The 27,729-nt window shown below is 42.3% G+C and overlaps 2 protein-coding genes across 9 annotated transcripts in view; one reads left to right on the top strand and one right to left on the bottom strand.

The window, feature by feature from the left end:
- Positions 1-3,375, top strand: part of LOC122228851 (RH-like protein) — a 37,103-nt gene extending 33,728 nt beyond the window's left edge. For all 3 annotated transcript variants that reach the window (XM_042954255.1, XM_042954253.1, XM_042954254.1), the window contains one exon: positions 3,170-3,375. In XM_042954255.1, the coding sequence (XP_042810189.1) occupies positions 3,170-3,196 (27 nt within the window). In that variant the 3' untranslated portion in view covers positions 3,197-3,375. The remainder of the gene's footprint in view (positions 1-3,169) is intronic.
- Positions 333-22,972, bottom strand: TMEM50A (transmembrane protein 50A). 6 transcript variants are annotated; one of them, XR_006206773.1, is made up of 9 exons: positions 22,824-22,972; positions 21,128-21,233; positions 19,031-19,143; positions 16,302-16,369; positions 14,434-14,526; positions 11,049-11,109; positions 5,389-5,604; positions 1,858-1,957; positions 333-663 (listed from the first exon to the last, which is right to left on the bottom strand). XR_006206773.1 is itself a non-coding variant. In XM_042954259.1 (7 exons), exons 2-7 carry the CDS (start codon positions 21,218-21,220, stop codon positions 5,559-5,561), a joined length of 474 nt encoding a protein of 157 aa, XP_042810193.1. In that variant the 5' UTR covers positions 21,221-21,233; positions 22,824-22,972; the 3' UTR covers positions 5,136-5,558. The 6 variants fall into 6 exon arrangements, 2 of the variants coding, with proteins under 2 accessions (XP_042810193.1, XP_042810194.1); XR_006206775.1 differs by lacking the exon at positions 333-663 and having other exon boundaries at positions 1,029-1,957; XR_006206774.1 differs by lacking the exons at positions 333-663; positions 1,858-1,957 and adding an exon at positions 3,962-4,280.
- Positions 22,973-27,729: the final 4,757 nt, after the last annotated feature.

Raw genomic sequence — 27,729 nt, 5'->3', positions numbered from 1 at the left:
TTTTCCCTCCAGCTGGTCTCTCCCAGTCCCTGCAAGGGTTCCTGCCCCTCTGGCGGCAGCAGGGTGATCTAGTGAAAGAGTTACTCAGAAAACTGGTTTAATCCAGCCATTCATTGGGCAAGTATTTATTGAGCAACTACTATACGCCAAGCATTCTGCTGATTAACCAGATATGCCGCAAACAGGACAAATGTCCAGCTCAATTATTTGAGTTGCAATCAACATTTGCTAACTAAATGGAGGAAATCTGAGGAACCCCGCCTCACACTGGCCACTGCGGCAGTGGGCGAGATGGAACAATGAATGGAGACCAGTTCTGCAGGGTGTCACATAGGCCAGTTTCTCAACCTCTCTTACTGGTAAAATAAGGATGGTAATCTTTGTTCTACCTCACCGGGTTGTTTGGGAGACCAAACGAGAGGTCATAACGTCCGTAACTACATTCTGTAAAATGCAAAGCAGCACATGAATGTGAAACGGGGGGTTAACCAACCACAAAGGAATGCGTAAGCCTAATACTTATCGTTTATCGTAAGCCTCCGGTGTCCGATTTTGCGCTAGATGCTTTTCAACATTATCTGACTTTTATCCTCGCAATAACCGTGCCCAAGAGTAAGGATCCCAGTCTCGAAGATGAGGAGTAACTTGTCCAAAATGATAGAGCTAGTGAGTAAATGGAAAAGGAGGAATTGAACTGGTGTCTGGCTCCGAAGACACAGCACTTTGTGTGTGTGTGTGTGTGTGTGTTGTGGGCAGTTGCTGAAGGACAGTCACTTCTCGCCCCGCTATTCTGATTTAGTTTCTTACAGCTGAGTAGAGCCATTTACTCAGCGGTATAACACAGCTTTCATTTGAAAAGCCAAATATCCATTAAAGAGGCAAGAATTCAAACTTCCAAAGCTGATAAATCCAGGGGTGATTTTTTTTTTTTTTTTTTTTTTTTTTTGTAAACCATCCAAAAAGGATTTTAAACATTATTGAATCTCCTAATGCACTTCAGGGAACCAGACTCCTGGGGGTTGGAAGGGACATTCCTCTGCTGGTTGCCCAGACCATGCCTGGAGGTTTGGGGGTTGGGGTACTCGCTATTCCCCAGAGGTCCCCCATCTCATCCTCGGATGGTTCTATTACTAATTGATCATTTATTCACTAATTAATTCCATTTAAAGTATTACCTGATCTATGACAGAGCTCTTGGGTGGAGAGCCAGGGAGACGAATCTAAACAAAATACAGTTCTAGGTCTCAAGAAACTGCATATACTAATCCCCTGTCTTCCTGTAGATGACAATAATCCTAACTCAGATGCTGATTTACAAAAATTCAGTTCATAACACAAGATTTCATTGGCTTGTGCCTTCACTAAGAGAGTAAATTCCTTCCTTCAACTTTTAATTTCAATAACCCATGGATTTTATTTTGTGCTTTCCAAAGCACAAGGACTCACTGACATCCACTTATTCAAATTAATCCCACAGTTAACCTTTCCGCAGAAAATAGCTTTGTTGTGAGTCTGCCGCAGGCAAGCCCCTGTTCTGGGTACTGTGGGGGAGGAGGGCATCTCAGAGAAACTAGGGCTTTCAGCCCTTGGAGGGACTGGATCTTTCTAGGTGCACAGCTCTGTTCAGAATGGAGTTCGTGATCCTGGCAGTAGCTGCTGGAAGAAGGAGAGGAGGGTAGGATCCTGAGTCTGGGGAGGTCAGGGAAAATGGAGCTTGGAGTTGTGTTGGATTTGGGTAAGTGACAGGAAGTGAAAGACACTGCAAGCAAGGGGAACAGGAGAAGCATGAGGCCATCTGGCTCGGCAGAGAGTCGGTGAAGGGAAGGATGAAAGGTAGACTAGAGCCACTTGACTTACCCTTCAGGCAGCTGGAAGCTCCCAGAAGTTTCAGTGGGGAAATGGTACAGATAATGTTTGAGAGTCGAGTAAAGTTAAGTTTAAGCTTGTAGAATGGATTCTGAAACGAGTGCAAGTATGCCGAAGATCATCCACTGGCTTCTGAACAAGTATTTGCAGCTTATTTTTAACATGATTTCATTGCCAAGAAATACAAACACCACCACTGATTTAGCATGAAAATACCTCAGAATGTGTTACGAGTTCCTCCTGCTGTTTTGTAAAATTCTCGAAACCTAGCCTTGTCGCACGGGTATCACCCCAGCTTCCGATTAAAATAAATGTTCTAGACACACAGTAAGGATCCAACAAATGCTTGTTCAACAAAAATGAGGAGAGGCGGTTTTTAGAGCAAAGTAGGAAAACAGATTAGGAGCCTGCCAACGGACTCCTCTCCTGGAGAGGCCCCTGAAAAAGAGCATTGTTCTGGAAGGTGGATCTGAATTCAAGTCCTAGCTCCCTCAGTGGCAGGCTAGTGCCTTCAGGCAAGTCACTTTCCTTTTCTGGGGCGGTTTCTTCGTTAGTAAAATGGGCTCAAATTCCACATTCTGGAGGCAGATCTGGGTTCCACCACCTCTTGTCCTGGGGTCTCTCCGAGCTTCAGTGCCCCCATCTCTGAAATGGAGAGAGTGATAGCAGTATCTCACTAGATTGTTGTAGGATTTAAAGGAGATACCGTGTGGGAAACGACAGCACACGGATCCATAAAAAAAAAGCCCCATAAATGTTAGCTCCTCGGATTTCCAGTTCTAGAATTCTGTGATCCAGGTTACTCAACACGCAGCGATGTCTGGTGGGCGTGACACGGCACAACCAAACAACTTGGTATTTTCAGCTTGCAGAAGAGAACACCCAAAGGGGACCTAAAGACAATCTTCAAATACTTCAAAGACTGTCATGGAGAAAAAGAAAACGATGTTTTTCTATGCTTCTCCAAAGAATTTAAGTAGGCCCAGTGGGCAATGCTGTGTAAATGCCGAACAAGTTGAACTTGTCTGCAAAACGGAATGAATTGCTTTGTACGGTAGTGTGTCCTCCGTCACTGGAGACATTCAAACAAAAGCCGATCACCGTGTATCCACGACTTGTGCAAAGAGCTCTGAGAATGAAGGTCTATCGAAGAGCTCTTCCAATTCAGATTTTATGAAAGACCTTCTAAGATCTTTGTGATGAGACAGCATTTTGGTCCAAATAGAAGTTTCCAAAGACCAGACTCAGTATGTGTCCACATTTCAAAAGTCTAAGGGCTCATCTGTTTGCTTTGCTTTTACAGTTTCCTCATTTGGCTGTTGGATTTTAAGCAAAAGCATCCAAGAAGCAGAAGTCCTGTCTGAAATCGAGACCACCTCCTTTCATTGTTATTCACCCTTTTTGTGTGTACAACAGACACTCTTTACAGTGAAGTCTCCCTAATTACATACAATGAGACAAGGTCAGAGATAAATGCGATATTTAAAAAAAGATTAAACATTTGTTTAAATGGTCATTTCATAATAGCTTAAAATAAATGTTTGGTTTCCTTTTTTTTTTAATTTAACGTTTATTTATTTTTGAGAGAGAGAGTGAGAGTGGGGGGAGGGCCAGAGAGAGGGAGACACAGAATCGGAAGCAGGCTCCAGGCTCCGAGCTGTCCGCACAGAGCCCGACGCGGGGCTCGAACTCATGGACCACGAGATCACGACCTGAGCTGAAGTCGGACGCCCAACCGACTGAGCCACCCAGGCGCCCCTAAATGTTTGGTTTCCTTAAAGATGATGCTATCAATATTTTCTTGGGTGCAGACACATAATTAAGATATTGGTTCAACTTTTTGTTTTAAACATACACATTTAACTTTATTTCATTGGTTGAATTTTTTAATGTTTATTTATTTTGAAAAAGAGAGCGTGTGCACATGTGTGAGCTGGGGAGGGGCAGAGTGAGAGGGAAAGAGAATCCCAAGCAAGCAGGCTCTGCGCTGTCAGCATAGAGCCTGACACAGGGCTTTATCTCATGAGCTATGAGCTCATGACCCAAGTCAAAAATCAAGAGTCGGATGCTCAACTGACTGAAGCAACCAGGCGTCCCAGTATTGGGTTCAATTTTATTGACAATTCTTAAGATTCTTTCTCATGCTCCACGAAGTGTGTTGTGCTACCCAGTGAACTCTTGTCTACATCGGCAGAGCAGATGATATAAAACAGGGAAAAATTAAGAATTCACTTATATTTAGCCCTATAATGTGGACACTGTGTTTCTAGTCCAGCAGTTTCACAAAGTAGTTCTTATTCCCCGAGCACAGGGGAAGATGTGGTCCATTGTGGAGGTACACCGACTCAAGATTTCAAAACTAGTTCTATGTACGACCTTGAGAAATTTAAGTTTCCACCGTCTGGCTCCTCCATCTGTAAAAAGAGAAGGTGGACCTTCAACCTCTAAGGTGCCCTCCAGTTCTCTAAAAACCCACCGTGAATGATTGGCTGTGGGATGGCAACAACACGGCCATTTCTTTGAGTGTGTGTGGATGCCCAGGCAATATTCCAGACCATATGTGCTAGAAGACCACGTGGCTGGTAGGGAAAAGAGTACCACAAATTTAAATCATCTAAGAGGTATTTTGTGTTTCACGAAGGACTAACTGTAGCAAGTTTTATGAAAGAAAACATTTCGAGCTGTAGTTCTGAAGAGCACGGATCCCATAGTTATCTTTAGATGTATCCCATAGTAAATCTTTAAAAAAAGATTCCCATTTTGCCAAGATTCAGGAAGAGCCTGACAGATAATAGGGTTCCAAAGAGAAACAGACTACGAGAATTCGCGGTAGTTAATGTTTGTAATTATAATTGACTTTGCTGGGTCTATCTTGAGGTTGGTGGTTCAGTACAGAGATACGATGAAACTTGGAATCCAAATGACTGTCAAACCAACAACATAAAATCCTGTCACCAGAGTAAAGCCTAGTGTCAAGTCTCTATCCTCTTCCTCTTTCCTTCAATGGTGGATGCGAACTGTCGGCGTCCCGCCAGGACCATGTGTCATCGCTGAGTGACTGACTGCCAACCCCTGCCTCCCCCATCAGTGGTACTGAAGGGACACTTCTGAGCAGCCTCGTGGCTGAAATCAGGAGCTTCTCTTCCGACAGGTTCACTCCCCCTTGGGAGACCCTCAGTGGCTACTGACGCTGAAATGTTTGCAGAATTTTTGGCAAAACTGTAGAAACCAAACACAAAGCATAGCAAGAAAGAATTCTGGCCACCGTGTAGATTTAAAAACATGAAAATGTTTATATCTTATTTAACATCTGACACAGAAGAAGCCACATTTACACAGACACATTAAATCTTCAGAGCACTTGAATCACAGTTTTGGACCTTAGATATGACAAATGCTCATACGAGATGTATCCGTAATTTCTTCCGTAATTGATTTTTACAAGTTATACCATGATAAGACTTAATTAAAGTTACTCATGTGGCATATTTTCAACATTTTATAAGTAAATCCGATGCTTACCACAATCGATTTTTGTTGCTTACACAGGAAGTTCTCATGATTTTAGTATTACACAAATCGAAGCTGAGACCACACTCAAAAATGAGCTTAGAAAATGGCATTACAAAAAACTGGGAGTGAGAAGTAAAAAACCCATGCAGGGCTGCTGCGCAGAAGTAAATCGGAGGTTTTCACTGCCATAAGTCTTCAGTGCGGCCAAACTTAAAAACCAGTCCCCTGCAAATGAAATCAGAAACATCACACCTAGTTGAGTTTGGGGCTAAAATGAGTATGTGAGATTTGGAAAATGGTGGGAAACTGGCAACAAAGAACTGCCGAGTCGTATGAAAAAAGCCATGGAACGTATCAGAATAGACACTGATCATGTGCGGTTACCCACCAACTCCACCACTGCCTTAGCTTCCAGGGGCTGAAGACGTAGGTCACCCTTAAAAAGTTAACCAGAGTTTAGTAGGTAACCATACTATCATATTCAATCCACAAACCTTTCTTGGGTGTAGATGTGTTAGACGCTAGGGCTACAAAGATGAGCAAGATGCAGGGTCCCTGCCCCCAAGTTGTTCACGTTCTTGATGACACAGCGTGGTAATGGCGAGAGAGGTGAGGAAGGGGGAGGAGGTATTTATACCACGTGTTGAGGGAGCACAGAAGCCTATAGAATTTATTCAGCCTGAATGTGTTAGAAAAGGAGTCACAAGGGCAGTAGGTAATATTTGAGATGGGCTTTGAGGGGCAAGCAGGAGTCTGAATGGGAGATTTGCAGGGACAGAAGCTAGTTTGATGAAGGAAGAGGTTTCAGGAGAGGAAACAGTAGATCAAAAGGCAAAGAGGAAGAAAAGCCCACAGGGCCTCGGGAAGAGCCCAGGAGGAAAAGCCCAGGAGACCGTGGCGTCAGGAACACGCACACACAGAACGTACAATCCAGGGTTTAGGGGGGGAGCGATCTACAGCTCTCTTCAAGGTTTCAACTTCAGAGGGGCAAGAGGGCAATTACACACATAAGAAGATACCTGTCTAGGTCTAGATCTGTAGATACACATAAAGGTGTCCGAGGTGCAGAACAGGAAGAGTCCAGTACAGCTAGATTAGAGCTTAAGGGGTAAGAAAGAGAGGGAATGGAGGTGGCCAGGATTTGGTAAGCCAATTGACCAGGGTGGCAAACTGCCCACAGGGGCTTTCCGACTCTTAAGTGAGTCAAGAGGGCAGCGCCAGCCTGTGCGCTCTACTCCAGGGGGCAACTGACCCCCCTCTCGGCCGATTTCTGAAATGGGGTTATGCTGAGCTGCGTCCCCTACTTGAACAACTATTTGCCTCCAGCTGATGGTTGCCATGCGAGGCTCAGGGTCGTCAGATCTTCCAGTTTTTGAAGAAAAGCCAAAAATTCAGATTTTGATGTAAAAATCTCTTGATTCTGAACCGTCGGCTCAATAAAACAGAAAATACCGCACAGGATAAACAAGACACAACTGTGGACAGAATCTTGCGGGATGGCCGCTAGTGTGGAGTTCTTCTGGAGACAGCTCCAAGTTTTGAAAAATGTTAACAAGGGAAATGACAGGATTGGAGCCATGTTTTTAGAAGGAAAAGTGACAAAGGAAAACTGGATTCAAGGGAGGAACCAAGCAGGGATGTGAACTGCTCAGGACGGGATGGTGGTGACCGAACAGGAGAAACGGACAACAAGGGAACAAGTTTAAGACAATTCAGAGGCAGGTTCACTGGGCCTTGGATGTGGGGGGGCCAGCGTGAGGGCGAAACTGAAGAAGGAAGCAGACGCCAGTGGCATATGGAGGTTTTCATTTTGTTTTCTCATCTGTTTCCCAGTTACCAGTGTATACTTAAGGTTAAGCCTACAATCCTAATGATCAGTTTACCCTTAGAAAAATAAACACTCGAGCGTCTTTTGATGAAAACAAAAATGCAACCAGGAAACGGTCTATACACTCTCGCAAGTATGTTAATTTCTCTTTATAAAGGATTTCCTAAATGCTCCAAAAAGCGATCTGGTCTCTATCTTCTGGTTAGGATGAGGGAGGCCTCCACCCTCCAGAGAGCCTGAATGCGACACACTTCAGAATACTACCCAACAGATGTAAATTGTAATCTGAAGAGTTTCTTGGGCAAAAGCCAGTCCCTCCTACACTGTCAGATGGTCACCTTTGGTACTGACATCTGTGTCTGCTTTCTGAAACCGTAACTTCTCAGCTGTTGCTGAGTATTGTTCTGTTACGAATCAGAATGGTAGGCAATCAGCTACAACTATCCTAGTAGCAGTGCCTATTTGCTGAATTTGATTTCACTTTGCTTACAGTATTTTCAAAAACCCGAATTCCTTTTCAGACTTAATAGGGACAACAGGACCAAATGAGAAACTAACCAAACTTGTTGCATATAAAAGCAATTTATCGTAATTTGGGACGAGTCGATGACTGGTTTCCGAGGTTTTGTGACGTATGAAAACTGCCGTATGAACTTAGTGTTTCTTCTCTCATTGGAAGAGATACACATTTCCCGAAAATCTTCCCCCTCAATCCTCTGTTCCTCCGTGCTGTGACAGAGTGACTTCTCTGCCACCAGCAGCATCTCAGCGTGGAACCTGTTTCATCCTTTATCACTGCCAGAGTAAATAATGATAAAGAAGGCTGCTGTTTGCCCCTCCCTGGCTGGTTCTCAGTAAATCCCCTCCCTAGGAAGCTTTTCTTACGCACCCTTATGCTACCTTCCTTTGGCTGAAGTTGTGGGGTACTTAGTTCTCGGGGCACCTCTACCCCTGGGGACATACGGGAGTAGCGAGCTCAGGGTGCTTGGTCCTTCCTTACACATGCCCAAGCCTCAGCACCGCAGCTTGAAATGACAAGAAATCCTATCAACGCTGACTTTCTCATAAGCATGCTACACTACCCTACAAAATAACAAACGTCCTCAAATTTTATTTCATACGTTGAGGAATGAGGTTTACTCATGCTGCATTTTTGAAGTCTAGTGTTACACTCTACAAAAAGGACGGGGGAGGAGGGAAACAGAACTAACACTAAACAACCGGTTGCGGACAGCAAAAGGAGAAAACGCCAACTGAATTCACCCGATTTCAAATGTCATCATCCCAGTAGAGCTGGAGCCTGAACTCGAATCAGCCTCAGTTCTAGCCGGACGATCTCAGACAAGGAGCCTACGTTCTCTGTGCTTGTTCTCACATATAGCATGGGGATGACGGGGTGTCCTCCAGAGCTGTGCCGGGGATTGGCTGAGAGCATACAGGTAAAACACTAAGAAAGGTGCCTCATGGGGCACCTGGGTGGCTCAGTCGGTTGAGCGACCGACTTCGCCTCAGGTCATGATCTCACAGTCTGGGAGTTTGAGCCCCGCGTCGGGCTCTGTGCTGACAGCTCAGAGCCGGGAGCCTGCTTTGGATTCTGTGTGTGTGTGTCTCTCTCTCTTTCTTCCTCCCCCGCTCATGCTCTGTCTCTGTCTCAGAAATAAACATTAAAAAAAAAAAAAGAAAGGTGCCTCGTGCATAATAATTGCTCAATGAACTTTGGTCATTATTATTTTCCACATAAAATCAGTGGCTTAACTTTTTGCTATTGTTGTTTAAATTCTTTGGGTTTTCTCCACTAGTTTTATAAGAATGACCCAAAGATGTTGTGCCTCTTGCCACTCCTAAGTTCACACTTTTTTTTTTTTAAGGCTAATTTATTGGGGGGGGGGGGGGGAAGGAGGGAGAACCAGCAGGGGAGGGGCAGGGAGAGGGGGACAGAGGATCCGAAGTGGGCTCTATGATGACAGCAGAGAGGGGCTCCAATCATGAACTGCGAGATCATGACCTGAGCTGAAGTCTGATTCTCAATGAACTGAGCCATTCAGGCGTCCCTAAGTTCACATTTGTCTTATTTCCAAACTGATTTTATAAAATTCCTAGAATTCCTGGTGAAGGAAGAAGTCTGAATATCACTGCTGAATGTTACTGAATGGCAACAATTAGAATTTCACGAGTGGTTCAAGTAGATACGGGGCTTCGATTTCCCCTTTTGGGGGGGTGGGTAGGAAGGAGCAGAGAAGGAAAGTCTGACCATGGACTGTCCTACAACATACAGTAGTGTTTGAACCTTTTTTGGATTAGGGACTTCTTTGAATATCTGGTGAAAGCCATAGATCTCTTCCCAGAAACAAGCTGAAACACCAGTGTCTTGCATATACAAATGTCTGGTGGTTCCCCATCTTCAGATCCCTACTCATGGTATGATGGTTAAGAATCCCTGATGCAGAAGATAAAGAGAAGCTGTGGTGGGGCTGGGGTTGGGGAGGCTAAGGGCAGGGAAAAGGGCAGACCCTTAGTTTCCCTAAAGAGTGAACACTGAAGAAGATTATTGATAAACGTATTAAGGTTTTTAGGGGATTTTTAAAAAATTTTTTAAATGTTTATTTATTTTTGAGAGAGACAGAGACAGAATGCGAGTGGGTTAGGGGCAGAGAGAGAGAGGGAGACATAGAATCCGAAGCAGGCTCCAGACTCCGAGCGGTCAGCACAGAACCCGACACAGGGCTCGAGCTCACGAGCTATGAGATCGTGACCTGAGCCGAAGTCAGTCACTCAACCGACTGAGCCACCCAGGTGTCCCTTTTTAGGGGATTTTTTAATCTTTTAATTTGTCATTGCATCAGAAGGATAAAGAATGTTAGGACTTCTCCACACCTCAAATCTCATGCATAAGTTCTAGTAACACCAAGGATAGAAAGAACTATAAAATGCACTCGGAAACAAAATTGTAAGGAGAAAGGGTTTTAAGCAGGCTTTCACTGAAAGCAACTGTTAGAGATACAGATTTAACATGAACATTGTCCTGATGAATGGAGAAAGAAGATGTGGTATATATACAGATACAATGGAGTATTACTCGGCAATCAAAAAGAATGAAATTTTGCCATTGGCAACTACGCGGATGGAACTGGAGGGTTTTATGCTAAGCGAAATGAGTCAGAGAAAGACAAATATCATGACTTCACTCACATGAGGACTTTAAGATACAAAACAGATAAACATAAGGTAAGGGAAGCAAAAACAATGTTAAGAACAGAGAGGGAGACAAACCATAAGAGACTCTTAAATACAGAGAACAAACTGAGGGTTGCTGGAGGGGTGTTGGGTGGGGGGATGGGCTAAATGGGCGATGGGTTATTAAGGAGGGCACCTGTCAGGGTGAGCACTGGGTGTTATATGGAAGTGATGAATCACTAAATTCTATTCTAAATTCTATTCTAAATTTTATTCTAAATTCTATTATAGATATATTTTTTTTTTATTGGAAAAAAAGAATGTAAACACTCTTTTTAAAGAAAAGAAACATAGGCAAATAATAAAGAATAAAATAAAATGAACATAGTCAGTGTTACATAACTAAATCTACACAAATCATAGTTCTTCATTAAAGGGGACATGGTTGCAGTTTAAAAAACCAGTGTATGTTCCCAAGGTTGGCAACGAACCAACTCACGTATTAAAATATCTTTCTCAGCCTCATTCTTTACATGTTATGACATAGCATGGGGGAGGGGCACTGGACAGGGTAAATTTAAGCAACTAAATATAGTAAGTGACTTAAAAGAAACAATTATAAAAAAAGAATTAAGGAAATAGGATGAAGAATGCAAAAGAAACTTACCCAAAAAAGATGAAGGCATTTTGGAAAAATACAGCAATTCCAGGATATACAATGGCTTTTTCTGTAAAAATAGTTGCAAACATTTAGTTTCTGATATACTGGTGAACAGCGGTTTTCCTGCCTTACATAATTAAATTTTCTAGTAACCATGGTTGGTTTGAATATTTATTAAATGATGTAATACGTGTGACAGAGTCTAGCACTGGTTTAGTAAGTGATTCCTTCAATTAACAAATATTTAGCAAATGCATATTATGTTCAGCATCATTATGTGCTGAGAATATGGCAGTAAATAAAACAGGCAAAATATTTTTCATCTTCATGAAGCTAAACAATGTAGAAAATAAGGAGAAACAAATGAAGTGGGAAAAGGTAAGAGAAGTGTAGTGAATGATGACATTTAAAAAAAATGTTTATTTTTTTTATTTTGAGAGGGAGAGAGCACATGAGTGGGGGAGGGGCAGAGTGAGAGGGAGAGAAAGAATCCCAAGCAGGCTCCCTGCTGTCCACACAGAGCCGGATGTGGGGCTTGATCCCACAAACTGTGAGATCAGGAGTAAAGCTGAAATCAAGAGTTGGACACTTAACCAACTGAGCCACCCAGGTGCCCCCAGCTGCCCCTTGAATGATGGTATTTTATACAGGTGGCCAGGAAGAGCTCACAAGAAGGTGACACTGGCATAAGGTCAGGGGGGATGTGAGGGTAGGGACCATGCAGAAGCAGCAGAACAGAGGGCACAAACACCTGGAGGTGGGAACATACGGGCACATGAGAGGAACGGTCATGTATGCGAAAGAGAGAAAAGCAGGAGACAGATCAGAAAAGTACGAGGGGCGAACTGGGTGTGCGTGCGTGTGCGTGTGTGTGTGTGAAGATCCTATAGGGCTCTGCAGTCATGGTGAGGGCTCTGGTTTTCATTCTGAGGAAGATGAGAAGCCAATGGAGGGTCTGAGCAGAAAAGTAACATGAGCTGACATATTTTAAGAGGATTCCTCTGGCTGCTGTGCTGAGGGGATGGGAGAGTAAAAGGGTAAGGGGAGAAACAGAGACCAAAGCGGAAGCTATTTTAGGAAGTCGGACAAGAGACTACAAGGGATTGAATGAGGGTGGCAGTAATGGAGATGGCAAAAAGTGGTGGGATTCAGGGGGCGCCTGGCCGGCTCAATCAGTAGAGCGTGCAACTCTTCTTCTCGGGGTGGTGGGTTCAAGCCCTACACTGGGTGTAGAGATTACTTAAAAATAAAATCCATAAAAATAAAGTGGTGGGATTCAGGATATATTTTAACAGCAGAATCAATAGGATTTGCTGATGGACTGATGTGGGGTGAGAGAGAACAAGAGGTATCATCTTTGACAGGCCTTAATCACCCAGTTTTTGGCCTAAACATTTGGAGGGACAGAGTAGCCACTAGTGACTGCCAGGGGAACATTTGTTCCAATTTATCCCAGACTGAAGCTGAAATTCTCCTAAGTTTCTACTACTGGAGCCAAGGTGTGATGAATAGATAAATTATCAACTTTTTCTCAGAATAGTTTTAACTTAATCTGATTACCGTAACAGCTGGTTTGCATAGGCCTTCACTACTACAAGGCCACATTAAATATTCCATATTAGTGGTAACAATGGCTCATAAAGATCCTACAGAAAGGCAACTTATAAAATTACACATCTCCTGATAATAATTCTCAAAGCATAACTTGACTCCAGAAGCCTTTAGGAAAAAAAATCACTAAAAACTCTAGGAGATAAACACTTTCCTACAAAAAGGGGCTCTGTATTAATAACAGCTATATCCAGGAAAGAAGAATTACAAATAATATTATTTACTTCTTTGAGCTCTTTTATGTTTTCAGTATTCTACAATAAACAAGTATTGGAATTCAGATAAAAAAGTAACATTTTTGTTTTTAAAATATGGTGATAAAAGATTTTGTAGCAGCAAGAGAACTACTTAAGTTATCATGTAAAATGCAGAAGCCTGTGTTCGAAACTTTATTTATAGTATGATTATAACTACACAAAAACACAAAAGAAGAGACCAAAGGAAATACACCAAAACATTTCAGAGCAGTACGTTATTATAGTCTGCTATACTTGTTTTTTTTCTTTTCTACATTTTTGGTAACATGGTTTGAGTAATAACTTACATGAGCAACAAAAAACATACATATTTAAAAAAGACTATCATTCCTGTCTATAAGACTTAAAAGATCTTCCTAAAAATTCAGGAAACCCACGATTTTCATCCAAGAATTACACTTTGTTCAAAGAAATAAAGGGTTAAAATATGGGCTAGTTTAGATCTCTGCTGGTCCAGTTTTTGCAAATCATTAATACCATATTTTTACTGTGAGAAGCATAGTCAATTTTACCTGGAACATTAAGGGATTTTCATATTTTTCCGGGGTCCCTCAAGGTGAAATTTCAACCAGGGATCTAAGAGCAGGCCTTTTCCTGTAGGCCTTGCTTTAAAGTGGCCTGATACTTGCACATTAAGTGCTCATTTACTTTCTATCTAGAAGGAGATGATGTCATAGTACCAGGGAGGCTAACCTCAATAAATTTTAATTATAGGATGTTAGAGCTTTGCATAGGTATCATTCATCAAGTCAAAACTTGCCAAATAGCTTGAGAACATATATATTCTGCTTTTGAGGTTTTTGGAAGCCAACGAGAAGCAAGGTTTGGAGCTGTGTCCCATTACTTCTAGGCTCTATTCGAAGGAAAAAAAAAAAACCAGAAGAAAGGAATACCAAAAACATACCACATGAACAAAATACTGATAGGGTGAAGGGAGTTCCCAGGCATAAATGCTAGTAGCTGACCCATCTAGATAAAAAAAAAAAAAAAGCTTTATTCTAAAATAACCTGGGGTGTCCAGGTGGCTCAGTCGGTTAAGCCTCCAACTTCGGCCAGGTCATGATCTTCTGGTTCATGAGTTCAAGCCCCACATTGGGCTCTCTGTTGTCAGGACAGAGCCCGCTCTGGATCCTCTGTATTTCTCTCTCTGTGCCCCTCCCCAGCTTGTTCTGTGTCTCTCTGTCTGTCTCTCTCTCGGAATAAATAAACTTACAAAAAAATAAATAAATAAAAATAAAAATAAAAAAACCAACTTTTGAGGCACCTAGGTGGCTCAGTCGGTTAAGCGTCCAACTCTTGGTTTCGACTCAGGTCATGATCTTACATCTCATGGCCTGTGAGACTGAGCCCTGGGTCCGGTTCCAAGCTGACAACACAGAGCCTGCTTGGGATTCTCTCTCCCTTGCTCTCTGCCCCTCCCCCGTGCACGCTCACTCTCTCTCAAAATAAACAAATAAAATAACCAACTTTAATGCACAACTTCAGTAATCCACTGAAGTAAAATGTAAACTATTTTCTCTTACCTTTAGCAACATAACCTCCAAAGAGAATCCACATAGATGCAATCAGAGATCCAAAGGCCAGCATGAAACCAATGAACAGCCAGATGCGAGCACCTTAAAAGAAATAACATTTTACCAGAATTGTTTCTCATGTGGCAGCAGTCAGTTCAATCAACTTTTCAAAAGGAAAGCAAAAACCAAAACAGAAAAAATGTATCATTGCCATTTAAAATCTAAAATAAGAATGAAAGATGTGCTGAGTATCTTGCATCAGTGCAGACGTTGGCCTTCTTCCTGTTGGCTGGTCTGTATTCTAAGTGCCTATAATTAATCTCCTTAAATATGAATACTGAGAAAAACTCAACCATCCTATAAAAATCTCACAAAATATGTTTCATATTTACAGGCTTATTCTCCATATATTTTTAGAAATTGTACTCCAAAATTTAGACTCCTCCAAGAGAACTTTGAGGCAATAACATGTGTATACTGAGCAAAAAATTCATATTCAGTGATAGATGAATAGGTAAGTCAGGCAGCAAAATAAATTCAAACTTACTGTGACTGGTGCTTAGGAAAGCTACATTAAAATTATGTTAATAGAGGAGGACAAACAAGGTTTAAATCACATTTATATAATATTTATGAAGATTTGCTATAAAATAAACAGCCCTTAGATGAACTGACATGACTTTAATTGGCACGAATACATTTTAATAAAAACACTGCCCTCTTCCATACAGCAAAGCAAATAGAATGCTGTATTTAATTTCTGATTTCATCTCCAAAACATAAGAGCATTATGAAAATAATAAGCTGACAGTTTTAGATATGGTATTAAATCCAACGGACTCTGGCCCCCCGAGCTGTGCTAGCTAACCAGTGTTAGTCAGAGATGCAAGGGCCACATTCTAGTCCTGGCGCTAGCTATCACTGGCTTAGCAGTATCAGCGCTGGCCGCTAACATCTGTCTGTTCGTTTACAGTTCACGGTTATGGCAGGTCAGGGCTCCTGTATCTCTGCTACTTAAGTTCATCTGCAGAGACAGTGAACCAGAGAGTCTGAGAGTGTAGATCAGAGCTGACTCCTGCAGCTTCTCCTGTTTCATTAAAAAAAGAAAAAGAAAAAAAGTCACCTGAATTTTGCCTAAATGTATTTATTTGTAGGTTTCCTTTTTGTGTGGATGTAATATTTTGTTTACCATTTAAAGTGCTTACTAAATGTGCCCCCCATGTCTTTGCGTATACTGGACTCTCGAGGAAGCCGACCCACACACATGCTGAATTTGGCCTCCCTTGGGTGCGCGGCCCAGGAGTCTCAGTGGGGAGGGAAGGGAGTGGGTGAACCTAAGCACCAAAATTCTATTACTCTACTCCGTTCTGCAAGATGCAAAGAGTTCTGGACGTTGGTTACACAATGATGTGAATGCGTTCACGACTACTGAACTGTACACTTAAAAATGGTCAAGATGGTACATTTTATGTTGTGTATTTCGAAACACACCCCAAATACTATGATTCTAAACTATTTCAAAAATGCCAATCCAATCAAGTGAGGCTGGCAAAAAAGAGAAGAAAATAATTTATATGGTATAGCTTAAAGTACCAGAAGTTCTATCTTGCACATGGATTCTTTTATTAGCTATTGTCTTTTACCGTCCATGGTACGTATTATTGCATGGGGTTATATACTCAAGACTGTGCACACTATACTACACAGCCGACTTCGATTAAATGTGACTTGTACCTTATGCCTTGAAACCTATAGCCTCTGTTCTAGACAGGCCTCCATCCTATTTCTGAGGTGAAGGGGTTAGACGAGTGGTCCTTCCAGGTAGAATTCTCACTTTTAAGGATGTATACGGTAAGATGTTGTTTACACCTATTTACCTGTTTGACCCAGGCAACCTTCACTGTAACTATCACCTCGGACTTGTCCATTTGATACTGCATTAATCCTGTGTGAATAAAATAAAGCCAAGATATCACGGTCTTTGACTCCAAGAGGAAACTACTACCCACGACATCAAATCACCAGAGCCAATAAGCTAGAGTGCCTCAAATGCAAGGTGAGGCCTCATGAGTCTTGAGCAATGGGCTCATGTAAACGTAAGCAAGTCCCTTGAAGCAGATACCGTCTAAGCAGTGGTGACAGCCACCAGACCAGCAGAATTAACATCACCCGGGAACTGATTACAGAGAAAATTCCCCAGCCCCACCCTAGACTTACTGAGGCAGAAACTCTGGGCAAGGGGCCCAGCAATTTGAGTTTTCACAAGTCCTTCAGGTGATTCTGACACTAACTAACATTTGAGAGCGACATTTTCAAAATTATGTCTCATTTGTTAAAGTTTGAGAGTGAAATCCTCAAAACGATCTTGCTAACATGGAACCATCTTTACCTTTGGTTCTATCTAGCTTTCCATTTGTGCAAACGCCACCTATAACATGCATGCTGACAAAACAGAGAGGGCATGGTCCCTAGACAACCCCAAAGTACTTAAAATTGGCTTAGGAATGAGGGGTTTTTTTGGTGATAATTCTGTACTAAGGTCCAATGTTTGGAGAAATAATTCTACTTCAAGCAAAACAACAGCTTTTTGCTCGGAAGACATTATCAAAGGGATTCACGCAGTAAAATGTTGGGGTTTTTTTTAGCCCCTGATACACGTTCCAAACAGGAAATCTTTCGTTAACTTTCACAGAGAACCACTCTAAATCGAGATAACCTGGCTTTCTTTAGAAGTAATTGTTCAAAAATTTAAACATCACAGGACAATGTTAACAATATAGCAAGTTAAGAAGTTATAAAATTTTATACACACTATTATCTGTGTGTATACCTATATATCTCTCCACTCGTGCGTGTGTGTGTGTGTGTGTGTGTGTGTCTACCACTAGAATGTAAGCTTCATGAGGGCAAGGACTGTGTCTACCTTGTTTCCCATTTTTATTCTCAGTGCCTGGCACAGGGCTTGGCACATAGCAGGTGCCCAATAAATGTGTTGACTATGTGCACCCTAATTTTTTAAATAATAATATGAAGTCATAATTATTCTTTCAAATCTAAGTTTTAGAATGATCAAAATACTCATAATTATTGTCAGTGATCTCTATTATCAACCACATTATCTGGTACACAAAATAAATACATTTTAAAACAAGCATAGGATTTTTTTTAATAAAAATTTTTAAAAATGTTTTACTTATTTTTTAGAGAGGAAAAGAGAGAGAGAGAGAGATAGCGCACAAGCAGGTGAGGGACAGAAAAAGAGAGGGAGAATCTGAAGCAGGCTCCAGGCTTTGAGCTGTCAGCACAGAGCCCAACGGGGGGCTCGAACCTACCAACCATGAGATCGTGACCTGAGCCAAAGTTGGACGCTTAACCTACTGAGACACCCAGGCGCCCCAAACAAGCTTAGTGTTTTTTAAAAATGCAGATGTTCTTGGGTTAGTGGTACTTTGCTCTTGTTTTTCTCCTTGCTGAGCCATCTCAATAAACTTTCTAGCCCTCTGTCAAACAGTCACGCCCCTGCCATGTCAGTCTCCACTATCAGGCACATTCTGAAATGAACAATCTCCATTTGCTCTCTGGCATTACTAATTTCACATATAATCTCAAACTTACACAAAAGATGTCAAGTACAGTTCAAGTAAATTTTGAAAGTTGCCAACCTGATGCTCCATCACCCTAGAAATGTGCATGTGTTTCCTACAAACAAGACAGTTTCAGAGAACAATACAAGCCTCGAAACTGGGATACTAACAATGATGCATTACCACCATCTCCTCTTCAGACGTCATTCAAGTTCCCCAGTTGGCCCAATAATGCTCTTAACAGCAAAAGAGCAGAATCATGAAACACATCTTGTTCTCATGCCTCTTTAGTCTCCTCAGTTTTTTCTGGCTTTTATGACCTTGACCCTTTACTCCAGCCATCCTGGTCTCCTTGCCATGGAGCCTCTGTCCTTGCTATTCCATAGGACTGGAATGATCCTCTCTCATATAGCCCCACAATCACCTCCTTCATTTCTTCAAGTCTTTCCTATGAAAGCGCCTTCTTCATAAGGCCTTCCTTGACTCTACTGAAAATTTCTGTACCCTTGCTGACATCTACCTACCTTCTCTGTAGCACTTCCTGGTATCTCACAGGCTATATGTACAATTTATTTCTCCTTGGTTACTCTCTGCCTCGCTCATTTGAGTATAAATTCCATAAGTGCATGGATTTCCTCCTGTTTTATTCACTGCTGTATTTCCTATACCTAGAGCAGAGGCTGGAACATAAAAGCTTAAAGAATATTTGTTGGCTGAGTGAATAAACAAATGCTTAGACAAAGGACACAGTTTCTGACCTAAACGTAAAGTCACAAACATCAGCAGTACAGAAGGAAGAGGAAAGAGGAGAGAAGCTGGGTGTGGGAGTGGAAGAGGAGAGGTGGAAGGGAGAAGAGGAAAGAGAACGATTGCTTTTCTTTGTAAGTCCTCCTCTGCGAGTTGACTTTTAATCCATGTCCAATACGTTGATGACATTTAAAACTATGAACTCTACTCGGCTACATGTAAGACATTTTTATTTTGTGGCGATCTACATAAGTAGTGTGGACAGTGACACTTACATGAGGAAGGCTATGGTTGCTATGACACCACAGGCGTGGTACGAGTGGTTGAATTCTTCCATGGTGGGGTAAATGACAGCTGCATCTATGATAATCCACCAGCCTGTAAAAAACTAAAGCAGACACACACAAAAAATGTGACACTAGTGAGAAATTACAGTAACTTCCTATCTTACTAGCTAAAAAGAAAGCAAAGTATCTAAGAGACCCCTTCGGATGAATTTCAAGATTTTCTTAAATGTTCCAGCAGTTTCTCGCATATAATGTGCACGTGGCTTAACCCCTGAGGAAATATTTGATACCCTTAAGTCGGCCAGCAATTACCACGTAACACGAACTTCTTTTCTAAGCCCACTTTGGTCATTATTTTATATTGTTGTAATAAAGTCTGTCATCTTATTGTGTGAACTGGAAATAAGTTGTAATAATCTCATGGCAGGAGAAAGGAAAAAAGTGATTCACATGCCAATCGACAGAAGGAGTAGCTTGTTGCTGATGTTAGAAGCTTCCAGAAAGATGTTATCACTGAAGACAAAAAAAAAATTATTCAAAACAATATGGGGAATAGTGATTGTTGGCAGCATTTGAGCTGTCCTCTTGGTGTCGTGAGATAGGTAAGGGCCCGCAGTTCGCTTTTCCTTTTGATGCATTATAGTGCGGTGTATGGATGCTTTTACGTGTGAGGTTAAATTCAATTTAAACACAAAGTTATCATTTATCTTAATTGAATTTGGTTCTGGATATTATCAAGGGCCAATACATAAGGAAAAACATTAAAACTACACAAATATTAGCTAACCACAAACTCAAGAGTAAAATATTAACCAAATTCTGGTAAGTAACTGAGAAGGTTTTGAAAATAACACCGTACCCTACCCCCATTCCCAATCATGACCCAGTTAGCTCTGGGAACTGCCATCTTCTGGCAAGTCTTTAAAAATAACTAATTTAGGCTGATCAAATTATTTTTATCAGGTTACAGACAGCTCCATACTCTATTAATGACATTTTTACCGGCTAGCCCGAGTACCTCTCATTTTTTTATCCTCATCTCAATGCTTTTATTCAAGATATTTTCTTCATAAACTAAAATGTAAAGTTTTTTTTTTTTTTTTTGGATGTTTGTAAGAGCAGAATTTCTACAGTAGTTTTTTGTTTTTTTTTTTTTTTTTTTTTTTTTTTTTTTTTTTAAGATTTTATTTTTAAGTAATCTCTATGCCCAATGTGGGGCTTGAACTCACAACCCCAAGATCAAGAATCCCATGCTCTACGGACTAAGCCAGCCAGGTGCCCCTCTACAGTAGTTTTATACTTTACTGTTACTTTGGAAAAATATAGGGTAATCATTTTTCATAAATTATAAATGTCAGAGACTAGGCAAAGAGGAGATATTTGAACTCGGATTTTCTTTTTTCAAGATTTATATTTAAGTAATCTTAACACCCAGTGTGGGGCCTGAACTTAAACCCTGAGACCAACAGTCACATGCTCCACTGACTGAGCCAGCCAGGAGTCCCTAAACTTAGATTTTTGTTTGTTTATTTAAAATCCATTATTTAGAGCACATGACCACATAAGAGCATAAAACACAAATATCAGATGCCTTGAGGGATTTGCAATGTAAATAAAAATTTTACCCTATAGATTACTTCTCGGCAATACACTTTAATGAGTTTCCTGTTTGGTTTTTGTTTTTCAATGAGATTGAGAAGAAAGTTAACTCTGGATTATGAAAAAGTGCAACCATCTCTCTCCACTGGTTTTGACCTGTTTCTTTCTTAAACACTTTCTGGTTACTTAATGTACTGACAAAAAGGAGGCATTACTCGTATAATGAATAAATGTAGAAACCATTACTGTCTTATATACCATGCATTTAAAGAAAACCAACCATTCTACTAATCAATATCAAACCATAAGGTCAACTCTTAAAATGGAATAACTCAACCCCCGCATAAACAAAACATCAACATTTGTTAAAACAAATTTAGTGGTCAAAGATAAAATCAATAGTACATATTTAAAAACCTCCTACAGAATTCAAAACACACAAAAACAAACAAAATAACGAATGGCCAAATTACCAATGACACTTACTAGAACACCAGCAGCAATGGAAGCAATAGTATTGCGCTTTTCCCCCCAGTCAATGCATTCTGAGCATCTCAAGCCTTCTAGAAATCCAGACATTTTTTTCAAGTCACTTAAAAAAACAAACAGAAAAATCAATTAAATAAAGTACTTCTATTTACTTGCTTCAAACATGACTTCTGTTCCTAGAAGATAATTAACGGTTCAGGGATAACTGAATCAAAGTGAAAGACTTTATTTTGGCTACATATGCTTCTTCAGAATATTTAATTTTTGATGAATTTCCACATCAAAACTTTGGAAAACAAAATTTAGATTCATTTAGCTTATTATTTTTTTTAATTTAAAAGATGGTTTTGGTATATTTAAGAACTAGGAACAAAGGTGGGTATCCAAATATTGAAAAATTTTATAACGATGATTAATTTTAATTCCAAACTAAGTTATTATGTGATTTTAACATTTACAATCCAGGGGCACTAACATAATGGAGAGACAATGATAGACTTTGGCTGAGGTAAAGCATGCAGTTAGATGAAAAAATACTTGTATTATTTCAAATAATACTTGTAAATTATTATTTCAAAAATACTTGTAAAATTTTCACATTTTATCATAGGACATGTGTTTCTACTCAGATTAAGAAGTTAAACACTGCCCTACAGGTCTTCTACTCACATCCCGTCCTTTCACTTCATTATTTTTTCCTTCTCCAACCCTTTGTTTTAGTGTCACTTCCAGTAAAGAACACCAATTTCATGTTAATATCTGTTTCTGATTCTAACAGATGTTTTCCAGCCAAAAGAAAGCACAAAATTGAAGTTAATACTAATTCAGACACGAAAACATCCGCTGTGATGAATCCCGACCTAACAAATTACATAAAACCATTCCTGCGAGCAGACCTAGGCAGACCTGGCCTAAAACCCATCCGGATTATCTCTATTTCAGAGCATGAAAAAGCCTGAATTACGTATAACTTGCTAATTATCAAGACACACCCAAACTCCTACAGCGACTCTGAACCCGTCTGTTCAACTACTCTTGTAGCCAGCAATCCTGATTGTCCAAAAACATGACATTCTAAAAAAGAGCCATGAGTCCAATCGTAACATCCCTTTTAAGCATTAAATATTAAAAACTGAGATTGTAACCAATACTAATATGTTTTTAAGACAAGCCCAGTTTTGACCATTCACCTTTGTTTTTCCCTGGGAGGAAGAGCAATCCAGTTTGTGTTAGTTTCGGTTCGTCTCAATGTCCCCGCCCCGAGCCCGTCCGAGTCCACTTTTCTCAAGTTTATTACCGTCACACTGCCGCACAAACCCCGCCCCCAGGCTCGGGATTCTCGGTCCGCAGCGGACACGGGCTGGAAGGATGTGGGAACTCGTTCTAGCTCGGCCACCCCCTGCCGCGTGAACCCGCCGGTGACGCTCCCTTTCGGGGGCTGTTTCTCCAACCCTAAAGGAGGGGACCACGGAGACGCCGCAGGGACCCCGCGACGTCCCGGGGAGGGGCGCGGTCCGGCAGCCGGACGGAGGAAGCGTCCGGGAAGGGTCCAGGGAGGCACAACCCGAGCCCGCAGCCTCCCAGAGGGTGGAGGCGATGACTCGGTCGGCACCGGCCGGGCAGACGGCCCCGGGCCCGAGCCCTCTCCGGCCTGTGGCGGCGACCCCCTCCCCCACTCCCGCCCGGCACTTACGGCCAGCCCCGCCAGTGCAGTGAGTCCCGAGCCAGGTGTCACGCCGCGCGCGGCCGCCTCACTTTCCCCTAGTTTGCAGCCAAGAAAACAAAACAGCCACCCGCCGCCGGGTACCCGGATGAAGCAGCACCGCCCCCCGGGGCTCGGTCGCGCATGCGGAGACTGGGGCGGAGGGGGCGGCGCGGAGGGGGAGGGGAAAGGGCAGACGGAGGCCGGCGGGAACCAGTGCCCCGCGCCAAAGGGGGCTGGTGCTCCGGGCGCTCGTGGCGTTTCGAAGATGGGCGGGCTAGCCTGAGTACGCCTTCCCGGCAGAGGTGTGAAAAGTCGCCCTTGGTCTTCAGCTTTCCGAAAAGGGAGGCGTCTGTTGGGCCCTGTATCTGTCCTGTGTGAGGTGGTAAATTTTCGAGGGCTGCGGAGGGCCCTGCAGTTATCTCAGGCCTGCGGTGGCGGGAGAAAGTGCCGGTCCGCGTGGGGCAAAGAGTGGCTCTGGGTTTGCAGCCCCCGCCCCAGCTTTAAGTTGTTGAGGGTGTTTGTTTCTTTCTTTTTATTTGGTTATTTTAGAGAGAGAGTGGGGGAAGGGGCAAACAGAGAGAGAGAGAGGGAGAGAGAATCCCAAGCAGGTGTCATGCTCAGCACTGAGCCGGATGGGGGACTTGAACCCACAACCCAAGAATCAAGACCTGAGACGAAATCAAGAAGAGGCTCAACCCAGTGAACTACCCAGGAATGCCCGAGTTCTAGGTTTTTGAGTCTTATTTTCTCAGTGCCTGACCCGGCCCTCATTGTAGCTCCGCCTCCAGAAGGGGCGGGGCCAGTCCCAGGAGGCAGGGACTACCCAGGTGAGGGCGTGGTGTACTGTGCAGTCCAAATCCGCGTGCTGACCCTCTTCTGGGGCTTGGCCTCCACCCCCCCTCCCCGCCCCCACCCTTTGCTTTAAGGCCGGGTTTCTCAGCCAAGCCACTGCTGACATTTGGGGCCTGATAATTTTGTATATGGGGGCTTGTCCTGTGTACTGTAGGGTGTTTATCTGCATCCCTGACCTCTGCCCACAGGATGCCGGGGTTATTCCTGCTGTTGTGACAGCCAAAAATGTCTCAAGACTGCCAAATATCCCGTTGGGGGAAGGGGAGTCATCTAGGTTAGAGCCGCTGTTAATACCGGTTTGGGGGAAGTGACCCTTTTCAAAAGCAGGAAGCAATGAAGTCTTGATTACAAGAACCACTTGTGGCCTGGCTCGCCTGCTCTTCTCCCAAGAAGCTCTTGGTCTTGCTCCATCGGCTCTAGCCAGAGGTTCTCCCGGAGTCGGAGCCGCCCCAGAGGAGGAGCAGGTCCAGGTCCAGAAGGCGCCACCAGAAAAAGCACGGGCGCCACTCGTGGTCTTACTCGCTGAGCGGGTGGAGTTCCCGCAGCAGGTCCGGTCCTGCGGGAGGGTTGTATTACTACGGGATCACTCGGGGGCAACAGTACTATGGCTTAGGGTGTAATACGATAGCCCAGGGTGTACCCGAAAGAACGCAGTGGTTGGAGGAAGAAATCCAGCAAGAGGTCGCGGAGCAGAACCCCGTTTTGCTTAAGTGAAAGGTTGCGCGTGTCATTTGTCGTCAAGAGGGGCGCAAAGTTCACCTTTTTTACATGTGGGGCTACAGTGTATGAGGAAGCTGGGAACCAAGGTTGTTGTGTCCTTTAATTTCTTTGATTTCCTTTGATGCATACAATGTAGCTTTGTGTTTTGCGGGGGGTGGGGGTGGGGGCATTAGCTGATTAGTAGGCAAAACTGTACAATACAATCCATAGCGTATTTTTAAAGGACGTTGCTCTTACCCCTTAGGACTAAAGATTAATTGTGACTGTTAAATGGCTCCGAGTGGAGGATTCTACTGCAGGCAGTTCTTAAGAGAAACTTTTTTGGTAATGTTTATTTATTTTTGAGAGAGAGAGACAGAGCATGAGCAGGCGAGGGGCAGAGGGAGAGGGAGAGGCAGAATCTGAAGCAGGCTCCAGGCTCTGAGCTGTCAGTGCAGAGACCCATGTGGGGCTGGAACTCACAGACCTCAAGATCACAACCTGGGCCGAAGTCGGAAGCTTAACCAACTGAGCCACCTTGGCACCCCCATAGGAGGTTTTTAATCAACTTTTCCTTTCTCGATGTTTTCTCTCTCCACCCTTTTTTACATTTACTGGGGTTAACATGATTGTCAAATATTTTATAAACATAAGTAAGCATCTTTATATGGCTTTTATAATAAAGCACATGCTTAATTTGTCATTCTTAGCCTTTTTTGGATACGTTGTAGAATGAGTGCTTGTTTTTGTCCTTTGTAGGTACAATGGAGCTATTAGAAATAGGAAAAGCCAGTGCAGCTGGATGTTGGGGAATGGCCAACATGGCCTTGCCAACCAGTCTCAGAACTGGTCCTGTAAAGAAAGAAACTTAGGAGCAGCTGTAACAAATAATGCAAAGTTCAAGACAAACCAGATTAACCTAAACAAAACTTTCCAAAAAACTATTGCCTGAAAGATCTGGTTAACCATTTTTATTCGATTTGCCTTAGACTACACTTCCAGAAACTCTAGCTAAATATAACTTGCTAATGTCAAAATAGCAGATCTGAAAATACTAGACACGCCCTCACTCATGAAACTGGGAGAGTAATCAACTTTATATTTGGTGACCAACCATACCAGATTGGGACTGTCCTTGAAAATCCCACGTTCCAAGAAACCCTTCCTGGATGTAACAAGCCCGGGTTTTCAGCAAAGAGTGCCAGAGATTGGGGGATAGGAAGAGATACAAAACCCATATTATGTTCCCTCCCCCCAAAAAGGAAGACAACATCATTTTTAGTGACAAATGAATAGGGTGATTATCTGCCTTATGTTGACCACTGACACTGGCAGCCATGATTTGTGGTTGACCATAATGTATCTATTGTGGCATTTTCTCAGAGCAACTTAAATTCTAATCATGCGCCTTCATAGTCCACGAAACCATTGCGCTTTGGGTGGAGTTAATGCTAGTTTAATTTTTAACTTTGTGAATATTGTGACCATGTTTTCTAAGCGTTGAGATGATGAAAATGCAAGAGTACGATACCAATGCCAGCAGGAGCCAACCAATACTGAAAAAGAAGACTAAACGTCTGTGTCGTTTTAATGACAGGCGGAAGGACACAGGCAACTGGCTTTGGATAAATGATCCAAACAGAGCGTACTGCACAACTTGCAGAAAAGAATTTGGGGTTGGGTATGGTGGAGGGGGTGTGTGAAAAAACATACGGAGACTGAGTACCACAAGTGTGGGATGAGACAAGCAGTACTTTTGAATCAATTACAAGCGTCTTCCTCTCCTAAAAAGACACCAGTGCTTGATGGAAGATAGCAGTCGCTGAATTAGCGTGGGCATACCCCCCAAATGAACATGTGTTACGTTATTGCTTCCTTGATTGCTCTATGAAGCTGAGTGAAGTTACATTTCCGGATTCAGAGGTTGCAACTAAAATGTCCTGTGGACGAACAAAAGGGGAACTTTTGATTATGGATGTATTGGTCCCTTCCAGCATGGAGCCCATTCTGTCAGATCTCACCAATAATCGTGCCTTCTGCAGTATGTCAAGTGATGTGTTGTATCATGGCAATAAAAAAGAGTTCCCCCTACCTCTTTGGTCCTTTGATTTGAAAAGTGGGGTTTCAAATAGGCTGCTTGGTTTCTGTGAAGATTTTAATGACACCTCAGGAAACATTAAACAAAAGAGCATTGATAATCCTGTCCAAATACAATCTAGACGTGGCTCACTTATTTGCATATTCAGCAGATAGTACGGATGTAAATGTCAGCAACTTCCATTCAGTCTAAAAAATGGAAACCTCTTACCTGTTAAATGTCCTGCACACCTTGTACACAGACTGCTAAACAGGGATGTGATTTACTTTCTTGTGACATTGACTCTTACGTAATGAAAGTTTTTGGTGACACTTCAGTTTCAGAGGAGCAGTTAATGAGACTTCTGACTTTGTAGAAATGGAAAGAGATAGACTCCTTAGACATATGCCTACGAGATGGTTGTCATTGTTGCCAGGCTTAGAAAAGATGTTAAAATGTTGGCCTACCATAAAATCCTATTTTCAAAGTGTGGGAAAAGACGAATGCCCTTCTCTAGTTGGGAAACACACTGAAGATGAAAATGGAGAAAAGGATTACAATACAACAGAAATTTATATGCTGTTACTCCACAACTGCTTGGTGGTCTTTGAAAACAAACCGGTTCATGGGATGGAGCCCCACATTGGGCTCGCGCTCGCGCTCTCTCTCTCTCTCTCTCTGCCCCTCCCCTGCTCTCTCTCTCTCTCTCTCTCAAAAATGAATAAGTTAACATTTTTAAAAAATGACAGACATTTTAGACATGGATAACCTCTATGATGAATTTATGGATGCAAAGAACCTGATTGACGAATAGCTGGTCTACCAAAAGAAGCCTATAGATAAATATGGAAGGACATTTTGGGAGAGCTGGAAACAAACTCCTACAAGCCTAAAAACCTGCTGTTGCTAGTAAGTAAGATCCTAAGTGTACCATGCTCAAATATGTTTGTTGAGAAGCTGTTTCAGTTGATGCAATCACATTGGACTGACACCAGGAATCAGTGTAATGTGGGTTTGATAAGAGCACAGTTACAAGTCAAGATGATTTTACATTTCATTGTATTCAGTTTCACCACTACATAAAAGAAAAGGAGGACGTTCTAAAGGCTGCAGGCAGTTTAAGAAGTATTATTGGAAAGGGAAACTGAAAGAATAAAAATATCCTGAATTACGAGATAAAAAGAAATATGCCATTGCATATTTTATTTTTTAATAAAAATAGCAACGTCTGGTGCACCCAGGTGGCTCAGTTGGTTAAGCGTCTGA

Source organism: Panthera leo, chromosome C1, assembly GCF_018350215.1.
Source record: "Panthera leo isolate Ple1 chromosome C1, P.leo_Ple1_pat1.1, whole genome shotgun sequence".
Classification (NCBI taxonomy): Eukaryota; Metazoa; Chordata; class Mammalia; order Carnivora; family Felidae; genus Panthera; species Panthera leo.
The sequence above is the reverse complement of the archived record's forward strand: the minus strand, read 5'-3'. Positions and strand labels throughout refer to the sequence as shown.